The sequence below is a fragment of the Littorina saxatilis genome, linkage group LG17 (assembly GCF_037325665.1).
Source record: "Littorina saxatilis isolate snail1 linkage group LG17, US_GU_Lsax_2.0, whole genome shotgun sequence".
Taxonomy (NCBI): Eukaryota; Metazoa; Mollusca; class Gastropoda; order Littorinimorpha; family Littorinidae; genus Littorina; species Littorina saxatilis.
Window position 1 is genome coordinate 19,317,420 of NC_090261.1, and position 24,778 is coordinate 19,342,197.

Sequence of the window (24,778 nt, forward strand, 5' to 3'; positions counted from 1 at the left end):
TGAGCTTTCAAACTACCACGACTGAATAACTGATAACACATCTTTGCATAATGCTTTTTCTAGACGAGTAGCATAGTGCAGTGGTTACGGATTCGGAATTTCAATCCGACGCTCTGGGTTCAAGTGCCGCTGGGAGCTATTTTTTTTTAATAGACCTCAATTGCATTCAGACTGCAACAACCGGTTTTTGCCTCTGTGTTAATTTTTTTTAAACGCGTAAAGAAACTGTCCTATGCTTTAAAAAAAAATTGAATCTTGACTTTTAACTGTACATAACCATGCATCGCCATCGTAATCAAAAATTAACGAGGGAAAACAAATTAAAACACCGATGAACAGTATTGTCTTTTCTAAACTTCTTGACAGACATTTCCCCAATACTGAATAAGGAACAAGTCACTAAACTTAGTTTGCAGTCTACTGCATAATGTTCTTCCTTTTAAACTTTACCAGTAACCCAAAGTTTCCCTATAACCAATCTATGTTTGTCCAACAAAGAGTTTTACCGATATAAAATTATTAAACACAAGTTCAACATACAGTAATTGTTGTACTTATTGTGAGAACGAAATTGATTATACTGATTTTTTATTTTTGTGTGTGTGCCCCCAAATTATGTTCACTTGGAAATGCGTTGAGGATAAAGTGATTTGTAAATATAATATGATTATTAAAAATTAACGTAAAGGAAGTTTTTTGGGCGTGTTCAAAATACATTTAGAAATAGTATTGTTAACGATATAGGTACATTTAAAGTATAAAAATTAATATAAAAAGCAGAAAAAAAGAAAAGAAAAAAAGATCAATGAAGAGGGATACTCCCCGCAAAATAAAAAAAATAAAAAAATAAAGGGTTGAAGCAAGCAGCTGAGATCCCCCCCCCCCCCCAAAAAAAAGTTCAACATAATCATTTACTCTTCTCCTAACATTCAAGCCAACAAAATAAAAACAACAGCAATAACGCTGTTAGTACTACAGCGTGCTCAACGTTTGCCTTTTTGAACTCGCGATGAGATTTGTTTCTTCTGGTGGCAAGCTTACCGTTAACAAACGCATGCGTACTAGTTAGGATTCCCCCAATTTTCGCGACCTTGACCGAATACTCTCGAAGTCACCACTCCGGCGTTCATGCATAGTGAACAGTTGGAAAGTTAAACTTCGGGAGTTCCCACTTCCGAAAGAGGCCTCTACTTCCAGTGTTGCTGACTTCCTCCTCATGCATACGGGCCCATATGTCTGCTTCTGCGATAAAACTGAGAACGTCGAGAGTTGCAAGTAAAATTCCAAACGCCTTATTGCCAGCTGACCGTAATCAACCACCATGCAGTCAGTCACGAAATGTTCGCAGACGATACACAGCTTCATCAAACATCTCCTCCTGAAAAGGTCAATGACTGCGTTTCTGATGTAAAAGACTCGATGAATGAACACAAACTTAAACTTAACGAAGAAAAAACTGAAGCAGTTCTGTTTGCCTCTTCAACCTCTTCTTCTCGTCACAGTCTTTCATCTGCCATTCAGTTAGGCTCAGCATCTGCCACATTCTCAGGGAATGCCAGAGATCTTGGGTTCTACCTTGACTCTGACCTCTCTATGAGACATCATGTCACATTCTCAGGGAAGGCCAGAGATCTTGGGTTCTACCTTGACTCTGACCTCTCTATGAGACATCATGTCACATTCTCAGGGAAGGCCAGAGATCTTGGGTTCTACCTTGACTCTGACCTCTCTATGAGACATCATGTCACATTCTCAGGGAAGGCCAGAGATCTTGGGTTCTACCTTGACTCTGACCTCTCTATGAGACATCATGTCACAAAAACATGTCAGGCAGCCTACCTTGAAATTAGGCGCATCAGCTCCATCCGCCACTTTCTCACTGAAGAAGCCACAAAAACCCTTGTCACTTCCTGCATATTGTATCGTTTAGACTATTGTAATGCCCTGTTGATTGGATGTCCTTCTTTAGTTATCCAACCTCTCCAAACTGTTCAAAATGCTGCAGCCCGCATCATCTTCAGGTCAAAGAAAACACAGCATGTCACTCTCCTGCTATACACACTCCACTGGCTGCCGGTGGAACAGCATATCAAGTACAAAGACGCTTGTCTGTGTTTCAAGGTCTTCTCATGAAGTGCCCCTCAGAACCTGTCTGTTATTATTATTATTATTATTATTATTATTATTATTATTATTATTATTATTATTATTATTATCACTGTACTTGATGTTTCATTGAGTGTAGCACATTTTCACCCCATCACAAATGTGCAGGAGTTCAGATCATCCGCTGACACCAGGCTACTAAAAGTTGAGCGCTTCAACAGGAAGCAGCACGGAGCAAGAACCTTCTGTTGTGCTGCACCACCACTCTGGAACTCTCTTCCCTTCTCTGTCAGACACTGCACCTCTCTCAGCTCTTTTAAACAACAGCTGAAAACTTTCTTTTTCACACAATATTACACCAACCTGGCCTAATGTCTTTTCCATTCCATTTCTGCACGTACTCCTATCCCATAAAGTTGGTATGATTGTTGAAAGTGTTCGCTGGGTATGTGTGTATATATAGTGTGTATTGCATATGATTATTGTGTGAACAGTACATGTGGTGGTTTTTGTCTGTATGATTAATTGTTTTATGTAGGTTGTACATTTCATTGTTCTATTCTGTATATGTTCTTTTGTAAAGGGCCTAGAGCCATAGGTTAGGCACTTAAAAATGTCCAGTTATTATTATTATTATCATTATTATTATTATTATTATTATTATTATTATTATTATTATTATTATTATCACTGTACTTGATGTTTCATTGAGTGTAGCATCAGTCTGATGTCCATATGTGCAACTTTGGACTGATAGGGGAATGTGAAGAGTCATGGAGTATTGGAGAATGTAAGTGAAAAGTACCAGAATGCACACATATTCTTGATTTGGCAATCTGTCTTCAATGTGCGCAGCAAAAGACTTCACAAATTTTCAAATGCAATTTTCTCAGAATGTGATTTTCAAGGACGGTAACCACACGACGACAGCCTTCACTACTTATGGTAGACTACCAATCCCCCCCCCCCCCCCAATCATTGTTAATGAATTCGCCCGGTAGTTACAGGAGCGCTTTTTGAAAAATCATTACATGTATTGTTGTATGAATTAGAATGAAAGCCTGACATAGCATTATCATGCGAAAATATAATGTCGCCTTAATTTTTTTTTCTGACTGGAAACTGAGGCTGATACTCATAAAAATGTCGTGTAACTACTAAAAGATACTGCTTGTGAGTTCATAACAACAAATATGAGGTTGTCAGTTTGAGAAATTTCTAAAATATCAGACTTGAGCAGGATAGGCTGTTTCATGATTTAACTCAAGTGTTTTTCCGTCCAAAATCCGGTGTGTTTCCCCACAAAAAGTTCCTCAGGCAAACATGTGGCACAAATGAGTCTTTTAATGCGTTCTTGCTTGATAATACATAAAAATATTGCAAGGAAAAGTGCAAACGTCCAGTAAAACATTTTCGTGCCACCTCTCCCGAAACCCCATCTATACCGCGTTGTATGACCTTGAGAGCTTCAGTCAACGCTTGAATTTTGCAGTGGTAACATCCGGGCCCGTATGCATGAGGAGGAAGTCAGAAACACTGGAAGTTGAAGACTCTTTTGGAAGTGGGAATTCCCGAAGTTAACTTTTCCAACTGTTCACTATGCATGAACGCCGGAGTGATGACTTCGAGAGTATTCGGTCAAGGTCGCGAAAATTTTTGTTAACGGTAAACTTGGCGACCAGAAGAAACAAATTTCATCGCGAGTTCAAAAAGGCGAACGCTCAGCGCGTTGTAGTACTAACAACGTTTTGCAAATAGCTTTTGAAGAAAAAATAAGTACATCTTTGATAGGCGTGGATTTACAGGTTTTTTGTGTCGGGTACCATCTCAGATGCAGTCTTCTCGAAGAAGCTGCTATAAACCGTTTGCGCAGAAGACGGACGCGTCCCGAGTAAAAAAAACCAAGACTAGAGTGACGTCACTTTTTTTGCGCAGCGGTCCGGGACGCGTGCTGAAACAACGCCTGCAAAGGCGAAATTTGGTGTTTTTCACGTCCGGACCGAACGAATGAATAAAATACTCGTTTTATTCTTAACTTGAGATATTTGGATGGTGCTTTCTTCTCTGTTTGAGGTTCCAGTTTGTGATCGGCTAAAAGGCAAAACCATGTTTTTGAAGTGGAAAATAGTTGAGTTATAAGGGGTTGATCATTGACACACACACACACGCACACACACACCGCTACGGCTACTTGTTAGAGGAATGAGAAAAAATGTAGTCGAAACTATTTTTATGAGTGTTGGTTTTGTTAGTCGGATCGGTGGATAGGGGTTTCCGGGGGTGGCCTGGGGGGGGGGGGGGGATGGAATGTGGCCTGGTGATCCACTAGGCTTGCAGAACTTTCACTTTTTTATGAGTGTGTTGGTGTGTGCGTGTGTGTTGTAGTCAAGTTACGACAGTTGCTCGATTGACGCATTTCATGTCTTCGATATTGTGTCTGAGCTCATTTCCCAATGAGCTGCCTGTAAAACCGGAATCCCAATTAGTGCGCATGCGTTTGTAAACGGTAGGCTTGGCGACCAGAAGAAACAAATCTCATCGCGAGTTCGTAAATGGGCGAACGTTGATCGCGCTGTAGCTTTTACTATAGTTTTTTTTTGGACTGGTTGAATGAAAGGGTCGGTTCAAAGCTGTGATGATTGTCTTGAAATTGAATGACTGTCTATAATAATGATTTTGTTGACCAGAATGTTGGGGAGAATAAAACATTTTTTTTGTTTATGTGGTAGCGAAGTCGGTTATGTTAAACCTCTTTTTTTTTTTTAATGATTGTGTATCAGTAAAACTGTTTTGGACAAAATAGGTTGGTTAGAGCGAAAGTTTGGGTTACTGGTAAATTTGAAAAGGCAGAACTCAATTTTGGGGGAATCAAGATATAAAGGGTAGTGAAAAGAAGATAATTGGGAAAATGTGTGTCCGAATTTTTACAAAAGATAAATTGTTGTACTTGGGTGTTTGTAAATTATGTGTGTCCTCGTTAATTGTGAACAGGATGTATGTTTATATAAAGTTGAAAGTCAAGATTGGATTTGTTTAGCCTACGCGCGTGTGTGCATGTGTGTTAGACATATACATAGACATAGAACACTTTATTATCTCTATTACGAGAAACTCGGGTGTGGTGAATCATAATAAACAACATAAAACGTAGGAACATAAATAAAATATCGAGGCGAAAATAGTCAGCTCATAATAGTGTGTGTTTCCAGTGGGGGTGGGGGGGTGCACACACACACACACACACAAACACCGTCGAACACACACACACACACACACACACACACACACACACACACACACACACACACACACACACACACACGCGCGCACGCAAACAAACGCACAATTATACACGCACGAACGCATACACAGGCAGGCAGGCACTCGCACAAATACATACACACACACACACACACACAGACACACACACACACACACACACACACACACACACTCACACATGCACACAACGACGCCCATTTACATAGAAACACCCCCTCGTATAAGCGGGAATGAAAGAGTTGTGGCCAGTGACCCAGAACGAACAAAAGTCAAAGGTGGCAACTCCGGTTTGTATTCAGGGAAATTTGCACGAAATGCACGCACGAGATACGACTTTTCCTTCTATTTTCTCTGTTTGGGACTTTCATTTACGTCAGCTCGGTTTGATATGAAAAACCGAAGAAAAGCCCTGCCATTTTGCACTGAGAAACGTTGGAAGTAGCGTGTTTACTCCTGGGTCTCGCTGTAGTACAATTCCTCTCACTTACTTCCTCGTTTGCTTCCAAAGTAAGCTCTTTTTCCGCACACTGTTCCGTTTGGTGTAGGGCTTTGCTATCTCAGCTGAACCTTTCTTGGAGCTTGGCGGCCTAATTTTATCAGCGGGCCCTGCGCGCGCGGTGCCGGTGACCTCTCTTCTCTTTGGCGCGAAATGCTGGCGCAGCACAAAGACTTTGGCATCCAGTCTGCAACTGTACAGCTGTGTGTGTGTCAGTGTGAAAAAAATACGTATTTCTTGGCGTGAAATGAATGGTTTTCGTGACTTGATGGTTGGATTACCTTCATCTTGTGTATCTGGTTACTCTGATATACAGGCTTTGTGTCAGTGCAAACCAGAGGTTTACGCAAGACTCGCTTTTTCTGCAATTGTGGTAATACTGATATAACTCAGTGCTGACACGTGCTCTTTGTTCCACTTACAATATTCAGAATATGCACGTTGTGTACCATGTTCTGACCACGCTCAACAATCATAGCAGCGATTGACTGTGTTTCCTGTGTTGCCGTCAGTAAGTACTTATTCTAAACTGTGTTATAGAGTGAGAATAAGTTTTGCGCAAGGTGTTTGTGTGATTTCTGGAGCAATTTAATTTGCCCCGTAAATACCCACGCGGTGCACGCACGGTTCATCGGAACAGGCACTCGTTGCAAGACACTTGTTTTATGGACTATGTGTGACAATCGCTGTGGCTGTTGACTCCAGTGCATTTCATCTTTTCTGTTTTGTTGTTGCTTGTTTTGCGCCCCCCCCCCCCCCCCCCATTGTTTTGTGTTCTTAACAAACGTTAAATTGTCGTCGGATCGACGAGTTTTCTTTCCTGTGGTATATATACAAGTTTGTGAGAACAATACGAGTGAAAAACTGTGTTGAAAAACTTTCAAATCGACTTGTGTGCTGCTATTGGATTACTGACCAACAGTTGCAGGGTCAGGTAGGCTTTTTGTTTTCTTCACATGCAGCTAACAATTTGCATGAACATGTATTGAAAGACCGTTTTTTCTTTCTTTTATATTACAGGCATTAATTGCACTATTTTGAATTATATAAACGCAAAACAAATTTCACATGCGCACCATACGCATGCCTATAATATGTTTTTAAATACGACTGTATATACTCTGTTGTTTGTATATATATTTTGTAAAGTGTTGTACATGTATATATCAGTGTACTTAGGGATTACCTTTGTCTTTTTTTCCAATATTTTGTGTTCTTTTATTGTGACACATTGATTATGATGTTTTGTTTACTGTGTTGTCTTCTGTCCTCTTATAGATTGTGCCGTGCTTTCGGATGTTGGGTTTCCTGTTTATTTAACTGTAGCATACATGTGTTTTTCAGATCTGTAAGGTGTGGTATAATTATTTACTTGAAGAGCAAACACCTTTTTTAATTCTCTCATTTAGCCTTTTTTCTGTCTTGTAAATTGTGGCATGTTTTGTTTCATACGATTGACATACATGTATTATCCGCCTATGTGTTGTCTGGGGCTAATATCATGTGGCACTTCGAGCGGATTTGGGTGAGCGCGCGCGAGCTATTTTTTTTTCTCCTGTGGTATATTATATATATATACAAGTTTGTGAGACTTGTATAGGAGGGCCGTGAGGTAAGCTTTTTTGTTTTATTCACATGCAGCTAACAATTTTCATGAACATGTATTGCCGTAAGATCTTTTTTCTTTCTTATATGTTACTGACATTATCTACACTATTTTGAATTTTATATCTACACTATTTTGAATTTTATAATTATATAAACGCAAAACAAATTTTACATGCGCACCATCAATGACTTTTACTAGTAGTCCTTGGCATAATATGTATGTAAATACGATATACTCTACTGTTTGTATATATTTCGAACGCACACACACACACACACACACACACACACACATGTACACATACACACACACACACACACGCACGCACACACACACACAGTGACACATTGGAAAACACCGCCATGAGTAAGCATCTTCGGCGTCATTGACAAACCTCCAAAAGGGAAAAGAAAGGTCACCTGTTATTCTATTCTCAAGAGTATACAATGTATAACCACTGTTCTACTTTCAAGTATTACACCCTACGCATGGAGACTATTTCCTTGCGGGAGTATATAGAGGGCCACTTATCAGGCATTCTGAACAGTGCAGAAAACGTTCTCACTGTTTTTAGGCTCTCTCTAGAGCGCGCGAGCTACAGAACCTTATCAACACAGCAGCTGCTAGCAGAGAGCGGGCCACGCTAGCTGCAGACAAAGAAAGAGTCGTCTGTCAGGCGCCACTGTGAATGGGGCCGGGTAGGAGGGAAATGGGGGGAGGAAAGGAAAGGGAGGGTAAATAGGGGGATGAGGGTGGTTCTTGCCGGTTATTTTTAGCTGGAGCCAGCCTGGAGCAGAGAGTGCCTGAAATGGAACACAGTGTCCGTCCCATGCATGCGAAAGTGAGGATGTACTTCCGATGTCGCTCAAAACTTTGGAAGTAGTCGCAAACTACCCTCAGTTACTTCCTTGCTTTGCTCCGAAGTAAGCCCTGCTTCCGGCCCATGCATACGAAAGTGAGGCAAGTACTTCCGATGTCACTCAAAACTCCGGGAGTTGTCGCGAACCTCCCCCATAAGCATACGGGTCCCGGTTTTCTCTCTCAGAGCTGGGCATACTTGTCAAGAAGGATCGAGCAGAAAAAATAAACGACTTGGCAGGGATTCGAACTCAAAGCCTCGGGGACTGGAAATGTCGGGGCCGATGTCTTAACCGCTAGGCCACTCCACCAGTGTTGTCATAGACAGAAAAAATAATAGTTTTATATCATTCTACGCTTGAATTACCATTCATGCGTTACAAAACGTAAAAATTGCCATTCAAATTTGCCTTTATTTGCAAACATGTTTCACGGAATTGCAGTACATCACACCGGGGACTGTGTTCCGCCTTATTTCAGCTGGGCTCGTTGTTACTCCGTTTTCAGCTGGGCTCGGTGTCACACAAACGTAAGTGTCTTCATAAAAAAAAACTATGACTTTCACACTGATCTAAGCTAAAATTGATGAATGTCAGTAGAAAGGGGAATACTTGTTTTCTTTGTAGACAGCTAAAAACGTCTTTTGCTTACCTGGTTAATTGACAGTAGCTGAATGAAAGGCGTGCATGCGAGTTTTTTTTAGTGAAAAATGAAGGTTCAACGTAAATTTCTCTCAAACATGGATTTGAACAACAAATATTCCTCTATTCTTACTATTTTGGGTAAAGCTATGATCATCTGTATCAATTGCGTGCTTCAATGCGTCCTCATTATGTCATAAGAAGCAATCAAAACAAGCAAGTGGTGTACGTTTTGTTCCGCGCTGGGCCCCCTGCATTTTTGCCTGCGTTCCGCGCTGGGCTTGCTTTTGTTCTGGGTGTCCAGCGCGGAACAAAACTCGCCTGACATGGGTATTGGTTTTACTTCTCGTGCCTCAACGCCTTGAAGCAGGTTCGGGAAAATGCATCAGCATAACAGCAAGAAACTATGGAACAAACTTATGATACAGAAAAGCCATAAAATGATACCGTTGCTTAACATTTCTTCAGTTGGATCAGCTTTTTGCCCAAAAAGCGACAACCCGCACGTATTTCAAGCCGATGCGGGTCACATAATAAACCTAGTCAGATAAAAATAACACCAATAGAGAGACAAATTACGTAGGTTAGTGCTAAAAACATCCGTTTGCGGTAATGAGTTTTTTTTTTTAGAAGACATACACTCTTCAAAAAAAGTTAAGGATCTGTTGAAAAAACGGATCTAATTATAAAAAATTGCCAAAATATTTAAAAATCGACATAATAATTAAAAGATTAATGTGTTTGAATTAACAAATGAACAATGAGTCTTGACCTAGAATTTTGTTTGGCAGGCAGAGTTATTTCCCTTTGTGGGACTTCTCAAAAGCTTCTGCATTTTGGAAAAAAAGGGTGTTTTTTTTATAGCCCCATGAAATTTGCAGAACGCATGCCAGGGAAAAAGGTTGTGATGCACGTACTACAACAGGGTCCTGGGCTCGTATTCTTGAAAAAGCTGCACAATTGTGTCCTTTAAAGTCAAACTGTCGTTTAACTACCGCCCGGTATTTATTTTTACTGCTCAGTAATTATTTATTTCCCCCCGGTATTAATGTGTGTCTGGCGGAAGGTCGGCAGCTACCAGAATTGGTTATTTTTAGAATTGGAGATTCCTCATGCTTGCTCCTCTCTACAAACAATATTTCAACAAGATTTATTCTTGAAAAAGCTGCAACTCATATACTGGCCTGTAAAACTCAATAAGTCCGCCAACTGCTAAGTGTTATTTATGAAACACCGGTAAGTCCTTACCGGGTTGTCTCCGAGCTGTAAAGTTAGAGGACCCCTCCCCCTCCTGTAAAGTCGCTACCTGTCAGTAACTTCACCAACACTGTCCATTAAAACCGTCAAGTTCGAATAAATCTTGTTCAAATATTGTTCGTAGATTTATGTCCCTCATGGACACACATTGGTGTCATTTAAGCACCGATGCATTGCGGTCAAATACGAGCTTCTGCTCGCGAAAGATTTCAACCGATGCTCGATCATAACGGCGTGTTGCAAAAGCGTGCTTGCGTCTTGTTTAATGCATTACAGTGGCGAGAATTTGGTGTCTGATTCCGTAGCCGAACGGTTATCGAATTCGCCTGATGCGCGATTGAGTCGAGTTCGAATCGCCATCAGGTCTTACTTTTTTTTGTTTTACTCTTTGTCATTAATTTTGTTTGTTTTTGTTTATTTTCTTCGTGTGCAAAAGAGTACGTTGTAATATCAAAATTGATTTAAAAAATTAAGTTTAGGCGAGAATGAGTTTTTTTTTTAAATTGATGGTTAACATGATATTACCGTTAACTACCTTGAATACGCCCACCCACCCTATGTACCAGTTTTGCCCAAAAGTGGGGGGTGGGCGTTTACTAGGTACTATACCCTTGGCAGGAGCGGGTCCTTAGCTAGAAAAACAATATTTTGGTCATTTGTCATAGAAGTGTTCAAAGGATGCGTTATTGCACAAAACTCCCCCCCCCCCACACACACACACACACTAACACTAACACTAACACACAAAATCAACCTCTTCAGATATCACTTCCCGCCAAAGATGAAGCTTTGAAGATGAAGACCATTGTTGGAGCAGTCCGCGGTACAAGCCATCAACAACTGTACGACGAGTCAGGCGTTATTTCACTTTAAGAGAGGCGTAAACGTCAAAAATCGATATTATTTCACAAGATTGTACACCGTAAGGTGCCAAACTACTTACTTGCGATATTGCCACCATTAATATCAATTAATAATCCATATCGCCAGCGCAGACCTTTAGATAGGAAAGTTCCATCGTTTAACACTGAATTATACAAAAACTCCTTTCTCCCATCTACAACTCAACTCTGGAATTCTTTACCAGACTACATAAAACTTAGTAAGTCCTTCAAGCACTTTTTGTCAAAAAACGATTTAAGTCTGCCGTGTTATTGGTATTCTGGAGATCGCATATCACAAACAATTCACTGTAAGCTCAGGCTATATATAAGTGATCTTAATAACGATCTAGTGAGACGACACGTTGCTACAGATGCATCTTGTGACTGCGCATTTCCGTCCGAAACCGTAAAACACTTCCTATTAGATTGTCCAAATTATCGCGAAGCACGTCAAGAAACCATACATACCCTCCCTAACCACAGTATTCACCCCCCCCCCCCCACCTTCTAAATGGAGACAGACAGTATTCTCTAGATTTGAACAGGAACATTTTGTCAAGAGTACACTCGTTCATTGAACGTTCAGGCCGCTTTGGGCAAACCAGAATCAATGCTCCACAAGCCGGACAACAACTTTAATTTCTGCACAACTCCTACCCATCCCTCTTCTTTTTATTCCTTTTCTTCCCCTCCTTCCTTCCTCTTACTGTCTTTCTTTATAATGATTATGCAACGTTTATTATGTTATGATAATTTTGGATGATTAATGAGATGAGGATGATTATAATGATGATGCTTTGGATTTCCAATTTGGTTTATTTAGACAAATTGTTCAGCCGTTACCGCCTTACGTTATAATAGCCATGCAGGAACACCACTTGTTGCTGTTACCTGTGTCTTTTGTATACATGTCATGATTGTAACATTTGTTGAAATAAACTTATGTTTAAACCAAAGATGAAGCTTTCGTTTCTTCTTTTTCCTCCCAGTCAAAAATGTATTGCGATTCTCTAGCCACTTCAGAAACCTTTTTCTGTCCAACCCCCGAAGCATGTCTAAGGAAAGGAAACAATTGAAAAACAACAATAACAGCAGACTGAATAATCTTTATTCATTTTCCTTGTCTACTAGTCCACTGGTCGAAACTGGGGGGTGGGCGTTTACTAGGTACTAGGCCATGTACACCTGCATGCAACCGAGGTTTATAAAAAAAATAAAAATAAAATCTCCCCGTGTTTTTATTTCATTCAGTTTGTTTGGGTTGTTGCTATTGACTTTGAAACTGACATGCCGGCGAAAACGCCGGTAACGCGTGCGCAGAGAAGAGCAAGCATCGGGAATCTTCAATTCTAAAAATAACCAACTGGTAGCTGCCGACCTTCCGATAGACACACATGAATACCGGGGAAAAATAAATAATTACTGGGCAGTAAAAATAAATACCGGGCGGTAGTTAAACGACAGTTTGACTTTGAAGGACACAATGTTGCAGCTTTTTAGCCAGCGTGTCAGTTTCAAAGTCAATAGCAACTACCCAAACAAACTGAATGAAATAAAAACACAGGGAGACCCTTTTTATTTATTTTTTATTTTTTTGTTTTTAATCTCAGTTGCATGCAGGTGGCTGCTACCGCATTTTAGGTGGGTTTTTTTTTCTCTCACCTTTGTTTTTTTAAGCGGGAAGCATCCTCCTTCATGGTTATTTATTTAATTTTTTTAATCAAATGTTTACATGTTTAAGTTAACAAACTTTATTAATAAACTAATATCATCTTAACCAAAGATTTAAAAAAAAAACCATTGCAGCCTAAAACTTTTTTTTAAAATCAATTTTGCTATTATAACGTACTCTTTTGCACATGAAGAAAATAAACAAAAATAAACAAATGCCAAAGAATAAAAAAAAAATTACGGGCAGATGGAGATTTGAACTCGACTCAATCACGCATCAGGCGAACGAGAGAACCGTTGGACCACGGAATCAGTTGAAAATAATCGGACACTGTAATGCATTAAAGAAGACGCTAGCACGCTTTCACCACAAGCCGGTATGATCGAGCATCGGTTGAAATCTTTCGCGAGCGGTATCTCGTATTTGTCCGCAAAGCATTGGTGCTTAAATGACACCAATGTAAGTCCATGAGGGACATACATCTACAAACAATATTTTAACAAGATTTATTCAAAATTGACGGTTTTAGAGGAGGGGTATGGGTCCTCCAACTTTTCAGCTCGGAGACACCCATGTAAGTCTTTCCCGGAGTTTCATGAATAACACTTAGCGGACTTATCGAGCGGAAGTGGTTTTACAGGCCGGTATATGAGTTGCAGCTGTTTCAAGAATACGAGCCCTGGCTATGAACATCGCTCACCAGCTTGTGTTTAAAGGTTGACACGCTGACACAGAGGAAGAGTGCAGGAGCGACAACGTTCTGGTGTGGTGACTGCCTGCCAAACAAAATTCTAGATCAAGACTCATTGTGTGTGTGTGTGTGTGTGTGTGTGTGTACGTACATGCGTGCGTGTGTGCGTGTGTGGGTGTGTTTGCAGCGATTCAATGAAAACTTCCGGACAGATGTGTGTGAAACCTTGTATGTGAATTCCTCCAGATAATTCCCAATACATTGTTTCATTTTTTTCTCTATAAATGTCTTTGATGACGTCATATCCGTCTTTTTGCAAAAGAAGACACTGGTGTAACCTCATTAATTTTGTGAAGTTTCATGAAGATCTGTCCAGTAGTTTTCTCGGAACCGATCTATATACACACACACACACACAACACAAAGAGAGGATCGCTTCATTCGGAGGCAGGCCATGCAACAAAGAATGGTTACGGCAAACAACATTAGGCAACGCCTACAAGCGACCACCAACACTGTTGTTAGTGGTCAGACGATCCGAAACCGCTTACACAACTTTGGCTTGCGTGCAAGGCGTCCAGTCCGAGGAACAACCCTGACTGCTAATCACCGAGCAGCTCGCCGAGCCTGGTGCACTCAACATGTGAGGTGTCAGCAGTGGGCTCAGGTGTTGTTTACAGATGAGTCCCGCTTTTGCTTGGAACCTGCTGATGGTCGCATCCGAGTGTGGAGGCGTCGCGGAGAGCACTTCGCAGAAGGCGCTCTTCTGGAACGACAGCGTTTTGGCGGAGGCTCTGTGATGGTCTGGGGAGGGATCAGCACACGTCTAAGGACACCTCTGTACCATGTAGTGGGCAACTTGACCGGTTTCCGCTACCAGAATGAGATCCTGCAACCCATCGGTCGTTCCAGCCCTCCAAGCGATCGGCCCTCCTGCGATTCTTCAGGATGACAACGCACCTCCCCATCACTCTGCAGCTGTAAACACCTTCATCCAGCAGGCCAGGGTCAACAGGATGCTGTGGCCAGCAAGGACCTGAACCCCATAGAGCACATGTGGGACGAGCTTTGTCGTCAGGACAGCAACATCACCCTCCTCCTGCCAATCTGGGTCAACTGCTGCAATGGCTCCAGCAGGAGTGGAATGGAGTTCCCAGAGCATTCATATATATGCAACCTGATCCACTCCATGCACCAACGATGTGTTGAATGCCTGGCACACAACGGAGGGCACACGCGTTATTGACATTGATTCACATTGTTGTGAATTCCATTTTCGAGGGTTGTCACGTTTGACACACTCTAGCTAAATTGTCGCTGCCGCGTTCGATCTTTGCTTTGTTTGTCATTACTCCTTGGTTGTTCAATTATATAATTTTTAAAAAATGAAAGAATTCGGTCTTGTCTGTTTTGTGTGGCGTGCTTGTAAAAAAGTTATCCTTAACTTTTTTTGAAGAGTGTAGTTTGTACTTTAGTGCAGACACTTACGTTTGCGCGACTCCAAGCCCAGCTGAAAACGGAGTAACAACGAACCCAGCTGAAATAAGGCGGAACACAGTCCCCGGTGTGGTACATGTTTACACCGTCATGCTACACGACATTCGTGCCATGCAAATAGCTGCGATATCTCTGATTTACAACATGCAAGAAAAATGACAAGAACAGTAATTGAATCTCTCCAAAGCTCTGTGCAGTTGAAAACAGACATCAAAGAAATACATGTATATACATGTATTCACTTCTGAACAGTGGGCGGATAAAGATATAAATTATGCTGCTTCAAGAATAACATAACATGATTTCATATCAATGTTTTTCCTTCTTTTTCTCAATTGGCGCAGTAGCCTATTGGTTAGGACATCAGACACGAAGTCTCGAGGTCGAGAGTTTCGAATCTTCGCCGGGGCGTTTATTTTTTCCCCTTGATCTCTCTTGAAGATAAAATATGATCAGTTTTGAGAGAGCAAACCGGATGTTATCCCTGCAAAATTCAAGCGTTGACTGAAGCTCTCAAGGTCATACACGCCGTATAGGTGGGGTTTCGGGTAGCGTTTGCTGTACAGAATTCTGTACATGATTTTCATACCTATCTTTTGAACCTCGTAGCCCCGGAAAGTCATAAATAGACCACTCTCGTAAGAAACACTTCTCATTCCCGTACATCCACACAGCAACAAAACCGTTTCAACATAAAAGACCCTGCACATGTGAGACCCAATAGTATGGCCCTTCGATTCTTAATTACAGAATGAGAATTAAAGACCGATAGACAGACAAACACACAGACACATTTAAAACAAGGACACAAGTAGTAACAGAGCCAGTGTAAAAGGGAAAGCGAGCTCTTTTTCATATTGTGTTTAATTTTCCTCTAGTACAAAGGGTGTGTATAACCTCAACCATCAGCCCTCACCTTCCCCCGCTCCTCCCTTCTTTCTGAGGACTGTTGTATGGTCGGTTGAGGGCAGCACAGCACAGGGACACGACCTGAGGCAGTACGCCCCCCCCTCCCCGTTGGGGTCACCCGTGTCCAGCGCCTCGTCCATGGACGTTTGAAGCAGTCTGGACAGTGTGATGGCCAGAATCTATTGGAGGGTCAAGCGGGTGATGATCGTTAGTATACTGCATGGTGAGAGATTATGGTAAATGCCAATCTGGAGAACTTGGAGACGAATCCCGTTATATTTGAAGTTAGTACCTGTGCATTTTCGGGGGAATTTAAACACAGTGAAATTTAAACTTTTTTTTCAATCAACAAAAAAGCGAATGTTACTGAACTTAGTATATTCTATTAAATATGTTAGAATTGGGATTATTTGCTCACGTCTAATTTTTAAAAGTCTATCCTGTGGATTACAGTGCTTACAAAAAAGTTCGCATCCGTGCGTCTTCGTAAAAAAAACCCGGTATTTACTGTACCATTTGACAAATGAAGCCATTCTCCGTGGCGTTAGAATGGTAGTCAAGGGTTGCCGAGAGTCGGTAATTTCTGTGCCGCAATAATGTTATGCAGGCAATATAATAAACAAAGACAAGGGAGGGTCTGGATGGCATCTAACCCTATAATTTGGAAAGGTCTTCTATAACGCCCAAGAAATCTTCAAACCAAGCGTTTTGTTAACCAGCGCAATAATTGTTCATGTTTAAGATAATGAGGTTGAACTGACTTTGCTTGACTAACGAAGAGCAGCGGGACTAGCAGAAGGATCATCTGCATAGCGTTGAGGACGGCGGAGACCAAGTGCTCCTCCAGCACTATGTTACAACACGCACACGCACACGCACACGCACGCACACACACACACACACACACACACACACACACACACACACACACACACACACACACACTCACACACTCACCAAGAGCAGAGTGACCAGCAGAAGCACCATCAGCACTGGGTTGAGTACCTTTGATACCCAGTAATCCTCCAACACTTCGTTGCAGCCCGTGGTATAGAGCGTGCCCTCGGGGCCCAGACGGCGGTGGGCGCTGATGTTTCGCACGTCGTGGTGAACGCACGGTCTGGTGACGTGGATGTTGCAGCAGCTGAACGGGGCATCATCCTTCACGAACTCGCCCTCCACGATGTACCTGACGACAGACATTGACTGTGCTGTCGAAACTTTTCTTCCTTCGTCTTTTGTTTTGACAAGGAGTCGTTAAAAACAGCGGAAAAAGAGAGAGAGAGAGAGAGAGAGAGAGAGAGAGAGAGAGAGAGAGAGAGAGAGAGAGAGAGAGAGAGAGAGAGAGAGAGAGAGAGAGAGAGAGAGAGAGAGAGAGAGACTGTAGGCTTGCCGTGACTGACATCACTGTCTTCGTAACCGAGACCAAGACTTTGCCAACAAAAATGAAGAGACTGGACAATGACGCTACGAACGTATGACGAATGACATGACGTCAAAACTAAAGAGTGCTGAGGACAGAAAGTTTCGACAGCACAGACGGGAAAGGTCCTCGATAGCTCAAAGGAAATCTACTTTTTTCCGCTGTTTTTAACGACTCCTTGTCAAAACAAAAGACGAAGGAAGGAAAGTTTCGACAGCACAGACGGGAAAGGTCCTCGATAGCTCAAAGGAAATCTACTTTTTTCCGCTGTTTTTAACGACTCCTTTCAAGTTTGCTTTTTCAAAAATACCCCACGACACGACTCGAGTGGCAAAGAACATACCCTGCAATTCCCGTCTCAGTCGGTGAAGCCGTTTGTAGCCTTTAGTTATCACACCAACAGACAGACACACAGAAACCAGCTGGATATGTTAGATATATAGAATTTACACGAGTTGTTTTTTTTAAATATTGAACTGCGAGCGAAAGCGAGCTGTTCACTATTTGAAAAAGCAACGTGTGTAAATCTGGTACGACACAGCAAGCCATGTAGTATACTGTTTATCCTACATACTGTACTAACGTGTATTTTACTGAAAATGTCCTGCAGTCGAGGCAGCTAAATTGAAGACGCTTGTTTTTGAACCTCGATCTCGTCTAAAGCCTCGTGCAATCTATTACGTCAAAGCAAAGAAACGTTACTCTGAAAGTGTGGCGTGACGTGTTAGTTCTAAAGATTCATCGAGGGTAATTAGCGAGCGCAATTTTTGTTTCTATAATGACGTTTGTCTCGGTGACTTTGGCATCATAAGCAGTGGAAAAACAGGTCCCTGCCAGACTTGCTTGACATGACCTCATTTACATGATATACACACGTGTGGTTTGAACGATTATTATCTCACGGGTGTCTCTCTCACGTACTAGGATAAACAGGCTTTATGAAGCATAATTACCTTTCAAAGATTTTCTTCATTGTAAGCATATTTTCAGCGACAAACACCATAAAATGTATATTTTTGGAATCAGCAATTGATAACGAACAGAGACATGATAATTTGATGCGTCTTCTTCAAACCATAACGAAAGTCGCTATTTAACGGTTTTCTTCATTTTAAGCCCATTTTTCAATCAAACACAACAAAACTATGTATTTCCGGATACAGGAGGCAATGCAGACTACAATGGTGTCACCTTTATGATTTAAATATCGACTTTTAAAAAATGGACAAATTTGGCTAACTTTGAGTGAACATTTCATAAACGAATTTGTAAGGTACCAAGCTGAAATGCAATCCCATAGTCCGGACCAAGTCAAAGATCATGTAACGAAAATGTCAAACAAATTGATGAAAAACTGTAGCCGTGAGTCTGTGCCGCCTTAACTTTTGCAAACGGTCAAATATGACGTCATCAAATAGCCCAATCCAAAATCGGCGAAAACTTTTTCCAGCAAATGCTCTCATAAATGTCTGTACCAAGTGTAGCCGTGTGGCGATTTCATGTAATGTTGTTCCTTTCTCTCGTTTCCTACCCTAATTATTCCCCTTGACCATGCGTGTATGTGTTTGTTCCGTGGTGTCGTGTATGTCGTTGTTCCGTGATGCGTGTATGTCTCTGTGCGTAGATGCTGCGTTTTAATTGGTTAATCCCTTAACGGATGCGTACGCATTCACCCCCGACAGTGCGAGTTCCGTCAGTCTGACCTGTGATTTCGCTGTGTGTGGATCGGCCTGTGTGCTTTTAAGCCTTGAGACTGGTGTTCTATTTGAAACAGTTCTTTGTGTTGGTGTGACATCTTTTAAAATACAGATAGCCTGTGCTGGATTGTGAGTATCATCTTTGACCTGTGGTTTAACAGCGAGGTGAGTGATTCAGACCGGCGATGTGTTGAACAGTCCCGCCGTAACTTCGTGTGTGTTTAGTTCTTCATTGAGGAGTGAACTGTAAGTAGATGCTGTTTCTTTTGTTTATATTGAATTTTGCTTGTCTATAATATGTTCTGATCGTATGAATGATGCTATGGTGTGCACGTAGGTATGTAGCTATTTTATCCTAGTGACGTTATAGCGTCAGTGTCGTTGTTTCGCCGTTGAGACCCAGTTTTCCCGCGCTAGCCTAGTTCTTTGTTTTGTAATAGCGTGTCCTGTGTTGCGGGCGCGTCACATCCTGTGTGACGTTATAGATAGCGTAGCGCCCCCTGTAGTAACTTGTGAAGTTATCGGTCCTTGTCAGTGTGTCACGCTCCGATGGTTTAAGACCGTAAGGCGTGAAGCGTATCCTCAGTTACCTATTGTGTAGGGAGTTAGTCCCGTCTCTCCCATTATTTCTGGTGTACAATAAATAAAAGTCACGTTATCGCAACCTTTGTCTTGGCGTCTCATTTATGCTTCCTGGCCGATTTCTCCCCTTCCACTCCACCCTATCACATCTGGCGCTGCGAGCAGGATTCAGGAAGTAGGGACGCCGTAGTTTAACATCAGAAGGCAGATTAGGAGGTACTCGGTGTATCCAAGATGGCGGTCGACGGGGCTCCTAGACACCAGTGGCAGATGTTCCCCCCTCCCAGGCTTCATGTCTTCACTGGTGGTGACGATGGGTGTCAGCTCGACGATTTCAGCACTGAGGCAGGGCGCATCCTTTCCCATTTCAACATGGCGGCACTTGGAGGCGAGGGAGCAGAGTGGCTGATCCAGTCCCTCGCTGGGGCTGCCAAAAAGGAGATCAACCTGCACCCCCCTCAGGCGACTGCCACGGCTGACCTTGTCTTGACCATCCTGCAGAACACGTTTGGGGACCACGCCAGAATTTCTTCACTGCTTTCATCGTTCTACAACATCTGCCAGAGACAAGAGGAGGGTATTCTCTCATATGCCCACAAGTTGCAGGCTCTGCAGGTGAAGACGAATGCTGTTGTTGCCGGTACGGTTTCCGATGCTGCACTTCGTGATCGATTCATGCACGGACTGTTTTTGCCTGCAATGAGACGGGACCTCATACGCTTTGCGAGAAGGCGTGAGGCTGTCACTTTTGCGGCAGTCCGTGTAGAAGCTACACATCAGGTGGATGAGAGAAGATTTCGAGGTGGTGGTGACGAAGCAAACGGCTGTTCCTACAGAGAGCAGCACTGAGGTACGCAGCCTGAAATTACAAGTCAGCGAACTCGCCATCAAGTCAGCAGAGCTTCGAGCTGCCCTGCACCAACGCCCGCCGGCTGCCTCTCATCAACAGCAACCGTCCGCGAAGCCACGTTGTTGGCTTTGCAACCGCCACGGGCACCTACAGAGCAGGTGCCCTACCAAGCGTCATGGAAGTCAACAACCGTTGTCATGGAGACAGCCCAGTGAGTCACGTGTGGACCAGCAGTCAACAGCCATCAAGCAACCGCCCCGCGAGCAGAGCAGTCAGACTTGTGACTGCACAGGAACAGCTGACGTCAAAGCACGAGGCCTCCATTGACAGATTAGAGACCCGACTGAAGAAGGAACTGGAGGCCAAGCAACAGTTACAGGATGAACGCTTCCAGAAGGACTTAGAAATGCGCCAACTTAAAGAGCGGTTAGTTTTCAAGTGTGATTTGTTTGTTTGTTTGTTTACTTAACGCCCAGCCGACCACGAAGGGCCATATCAGGGCGGTTTTTCAAGTGGGGAAGAGGTGTCAATTGAGCGGAACGCAGCAGGACACATTCGCAGAGACCTGGAAGCGTTGTTGCAACAACAGCTCACAGAGAAAGAGCATCGGCTTGCGACAGCCCCAGATAACATTGTGGGATTCTGTGCTCAATGTGTCCTGCCCCTTTACTCCAAGTCCCAGCTAAACCACCCCCTCGTAAAATCATTAAAACTCTTCTGTCCCACATGTGCCTTGATTGCCTGTTGTATTTTGTCTTGCATGAATGTCAGAATGGGTTAGGTGACTGCGCGTGTCATCCGTGACTGTTTCTGCTTTTATTTGTTGTTTCACTTGGGTGAACTTGTGTTTGTCTTTTGTGTTTGATTAATTGGTGTCATTTTCAGCTAATCCCGAGGCGTTGTACCTGCGAGGACGCAGTTGGTATAGATCTGGGTGGAATGTAGCCGTGTGGCGATTTCATGTACTGTTGTTCCTTTCTCTCGTTCCCTACCCCAATTATTCCCCTTGACCATGCGTGTTTGTGTTTGTTCCATGGTGCGTGTATGTCGTTGTTCCGTGATGCGTGTATGTCTTTGTGCGTAGATGCTGCGTTTTAATTGGTTAATCCCTTAACGGATGCGTACGCATTCACCCCGACAGTGCGAGTTCGGTCATTCTGACCGGTGATTTCGCTGTATGTGGATCGGCATGTGTGCTTAAGCCTTGAGACCGGTGTTCTATTTGAAACAGTTCGTTGTGTTGCAACGTGTGACATCTTTTAAAATACAGATAGCCTGTGCTGGATTGTGAGTATCATCTTTAACCTGTGGTTTAATAGCTGATTTATCATCAGCGAGGTGAGTGATTCAGACCGGCGATGTGTTGTACAGTCCCGCCGTAACTTCGTGTGTGTTTAGTTCTTCATTGAGGAGTGAACTGTAAGTAGATGCTGTTTCTTTTATTTATATTGAATTTTGCTTGTCTATAATATGTTCTGATCGTATTAATGATGCTATGGTGTGCACGTAAGTATGTAGCTATTTTATCACGCTCCGATGGTTTAAGACCGTAAGGCGTGAAGCGTATCCTCAGTTACCTATTGTGTAGGGAGTTAGTCCCGTCTCTCCCATTATTTCTGGTGTACAATAAATAAAAGTCACGTTATCGCAACCTTTGTCTTGGCGTCTCATTTATGCTTCCTAGCCTATTTCTCCCCTTCCACTCCACCCTATCACACAAGTTTCATCAAAATCCGTTCAGTAGCTTTGGAGAAAAGCTTTTCACAGACAGACACACACACAGACACACATACACATCATGTCATCTGGTGTCTGGCATCATGTTTGTCAGTCAATGCACAGGGGAGTCCTTCTGCCTTAGAACACCTTTTCATGCCAGAGCAGCAACATCATCTACATGATGTGAAAAGTGTGCGAATACGCAGTACGTCGGGGAAACGATAACAGCGGTTTTACAAACACTTCGCAATTCGCTGATTTTCGACAAAACAGTGGCACACATGTCACACAGCACTTCAATCTGCCGGGTCATGGGATGGACGATCTGAGATGCATGGTTATCGAGCTCGAGCAGATCCTGTCTCATCCTGACGATGTACCACGCCGCAGAAAGCGGGAATTCTTCTGGTTGAAGAACCTCAGAACGATCCATTTAATTCCCTTGGACTCGACTCCAAGGACTAGCTGGATCTTTCTGAGTTCTCTCCCTCTATTCAGGGACTGCTTGATCTCCATATGTTTGTGTTGGCCGCTTGGTGGCTACTTTCAGAGAGAGAGAGAGAGAGTGTCTGCCATCATTCTTAACTTATCCTTACCATCCTGACGAAAATTAATAAAGAACTTACCTAAACTGTTTGCTGTTGTGTTTTATTTTGATTTTGATGAACAACCAATATAATCAAAATAATACATACTTTTGGATGTCCGGGTGGTCGACGTTCAAGAACTTCATGGGTATCCAGGGTATCTTGAACCAGTCATCCATGCTACGGCTGCCGCAGCAATGGAAGGTGCTCTGTATCTTGTCTACCCCCTTCTTGATCTTTGGGTTCACCCTGAGATAAGAGTCACAACAAAGATACTCTTTGGGACAAAGATCTGTTGATTGTTCTCTAGATATTGGCCAAAAAATTATTGCAACATATTTCGCACCCAAATTAAAGCATTAATTCCGGTGTCATTTCATTAAAACTTTATATGCCAGTTAAGGCCGTTCACTTAACTATCCGGGCCGGAATGTATGTGTCGAGGATAGAGACTTCAGCCCGGGATAAACTCTATCCTCGAGCTAATTCAGCCCACTGTAAAAATATCCCAATGCATGAGTCGAGGTTAGCCCTATCCTCGCGCTAAAATCCGGGTCAAACTATCCCCTCGTTTTGAAGCTGACTAGTCTTTTATCCCGGGGTTAGTTGAAAAACAACATGGCGGCGGTCGCACTTCAAGTGCGAAGAAACCGAGTAACTGCATGGCATAAATTGTACTTCTTTATTCTATGTTAATCATGTTACCCAGGGAGTTTTGTATAACACACTAAATTCAGTTTTTCCTTCAGTGAAACGTAAAACCGCCAAAAACGGTATGCACCCGATTATTTCAGTGAATGTACAATAAATATGGCACACATTGTCAATCACAGATACATTCTATGTTCTTACTTTATATTGAGGGGCATTTTGGAGGTTCAAATGCAACTCAAATGAAAACCAGCACTGCCTGAAAATGTAAGGAGACGCAATTAAAGGCGTTATTTTTCTGAATGAGACTCATCACACAGTTATCGTCTGGCGCATACATTTCTTCATAGGTATCTTTATAACTTTTGCACCTACGCTTTGAGCAGGAATTGTTCTATGTATCAACGTACATGTTAGGTCACTTACACTCCACCCTTACCTGTCATAGTGCCTCTCAAAAGTCTTTTATGACATAACTTTGACTTACACAATTAGGGGGTGTACTTCGGAAATGAATTCTCACACTTAGTGTTTATGAGCTATCTCTTCAGAGGTACTTGCAACTAAAAGCCCAATGAACGCACTTTCCTCTGATATGTATTCGATAAGATTGTGGCTTACAAAACGTCTTTGAGAAGATTTGACATTATCCAGAAAAGTGAAAATGACGTGACGTAACACAATTTCTGATATGCACGCAAACAATCTTTTCCCTTGCTGTTTAACTCCTTCCAATTACTTGATAGTTCAATCAGATATATCTACTCTGCCGCCTGCGGTTAAGCTGATATTGCCGTTTTTGGCAACAAAGTGGGTTTTTTCTGAAGCGCATTTTTCCAAATAACTGGGCTACTTTGCCTTAAAACTGCGTATAGCTGCTGCCACTTTTGGGTACCTAGTAAGGTTGTTTCAGAGAGTCAGACTGTATGCATGTGTCTGTCAAATGAAACCAAATTTGCCCGGGAGTACCGACTGTGCATTATAATTGGCCTGCGAGGCCCTTTGGCCGCTCGTCTACAGGGACTTGTATACAAAAATTAGTAAAGAATGCCACTTGATTCTGAGCTATGAATTTAACACACTATGACTAAAGTTCAAGATTACCCGACATTTTTTTTAACAGTTTTATATATCACACTAAATTCAGTTTTTCCTTCGAATTCGGGGATCAACTCAGCAGTACCAAGTTTGACATTGAGAAATAGCCATACGTACCCTCCAAACTTTTGGATTATTTAAACTGAAAAACAGCCCGAGTGAATTCCATACAGCCCCATTTACGGAGATATAATTACCCCCCCCCCCCCCCCCATGGGCCCGCCCGCTCGAGATCCCACATGCAGATCCCTGAAACTCCCGCTGTACAG

The 24,778-nt window shown here is 42.5% G+C and overlaps 2 protein-coding genes across 6 annotated transcripts in view; one reads left to right on the forward strand and one right to left on the reverse strand.

The window, feature by feature from the left end:
- The window catches only part of LOC138952783 (pyruvate carboxylase, mitochondrial-like), a 479,047-nt gene that overhangs the window by 400,344 nt on the left and 53,925 nt on the right, over window positions 1–24,778 (forward strand). The gene's annotated exons all lie outside the window — the stretch shown is intronic.
- The window catches only part of LOC138952538 (photoreceptor outer segment membrane glycoprotein 2-like), a 40,191-nt gene that overhangs the window by 13,019 nt on the left and 2,394 nt on the right, over window positions 1–24,778 (reverse strand). Inside the window, exons 4-6 of the mRNA XM_070324223.1 lie at window positions 22,869–23,009; window positions 16,860–17,091; window positions 15,910–16,081 (exon numbers count right to left, since the gene is read on the reverse strand). Coding sequence (XP_070180324.1) covers window positions 15,910–16,081; window positions 16,860–17,091; window positions 22,869–23,009 — 545 coding nt within the window. The remainder of the gene's footprint in view (window positions 1–15,909; window positions 16,082–16,859; window positions 17,092–22,868; window positions 23,010–24,778) is intronic.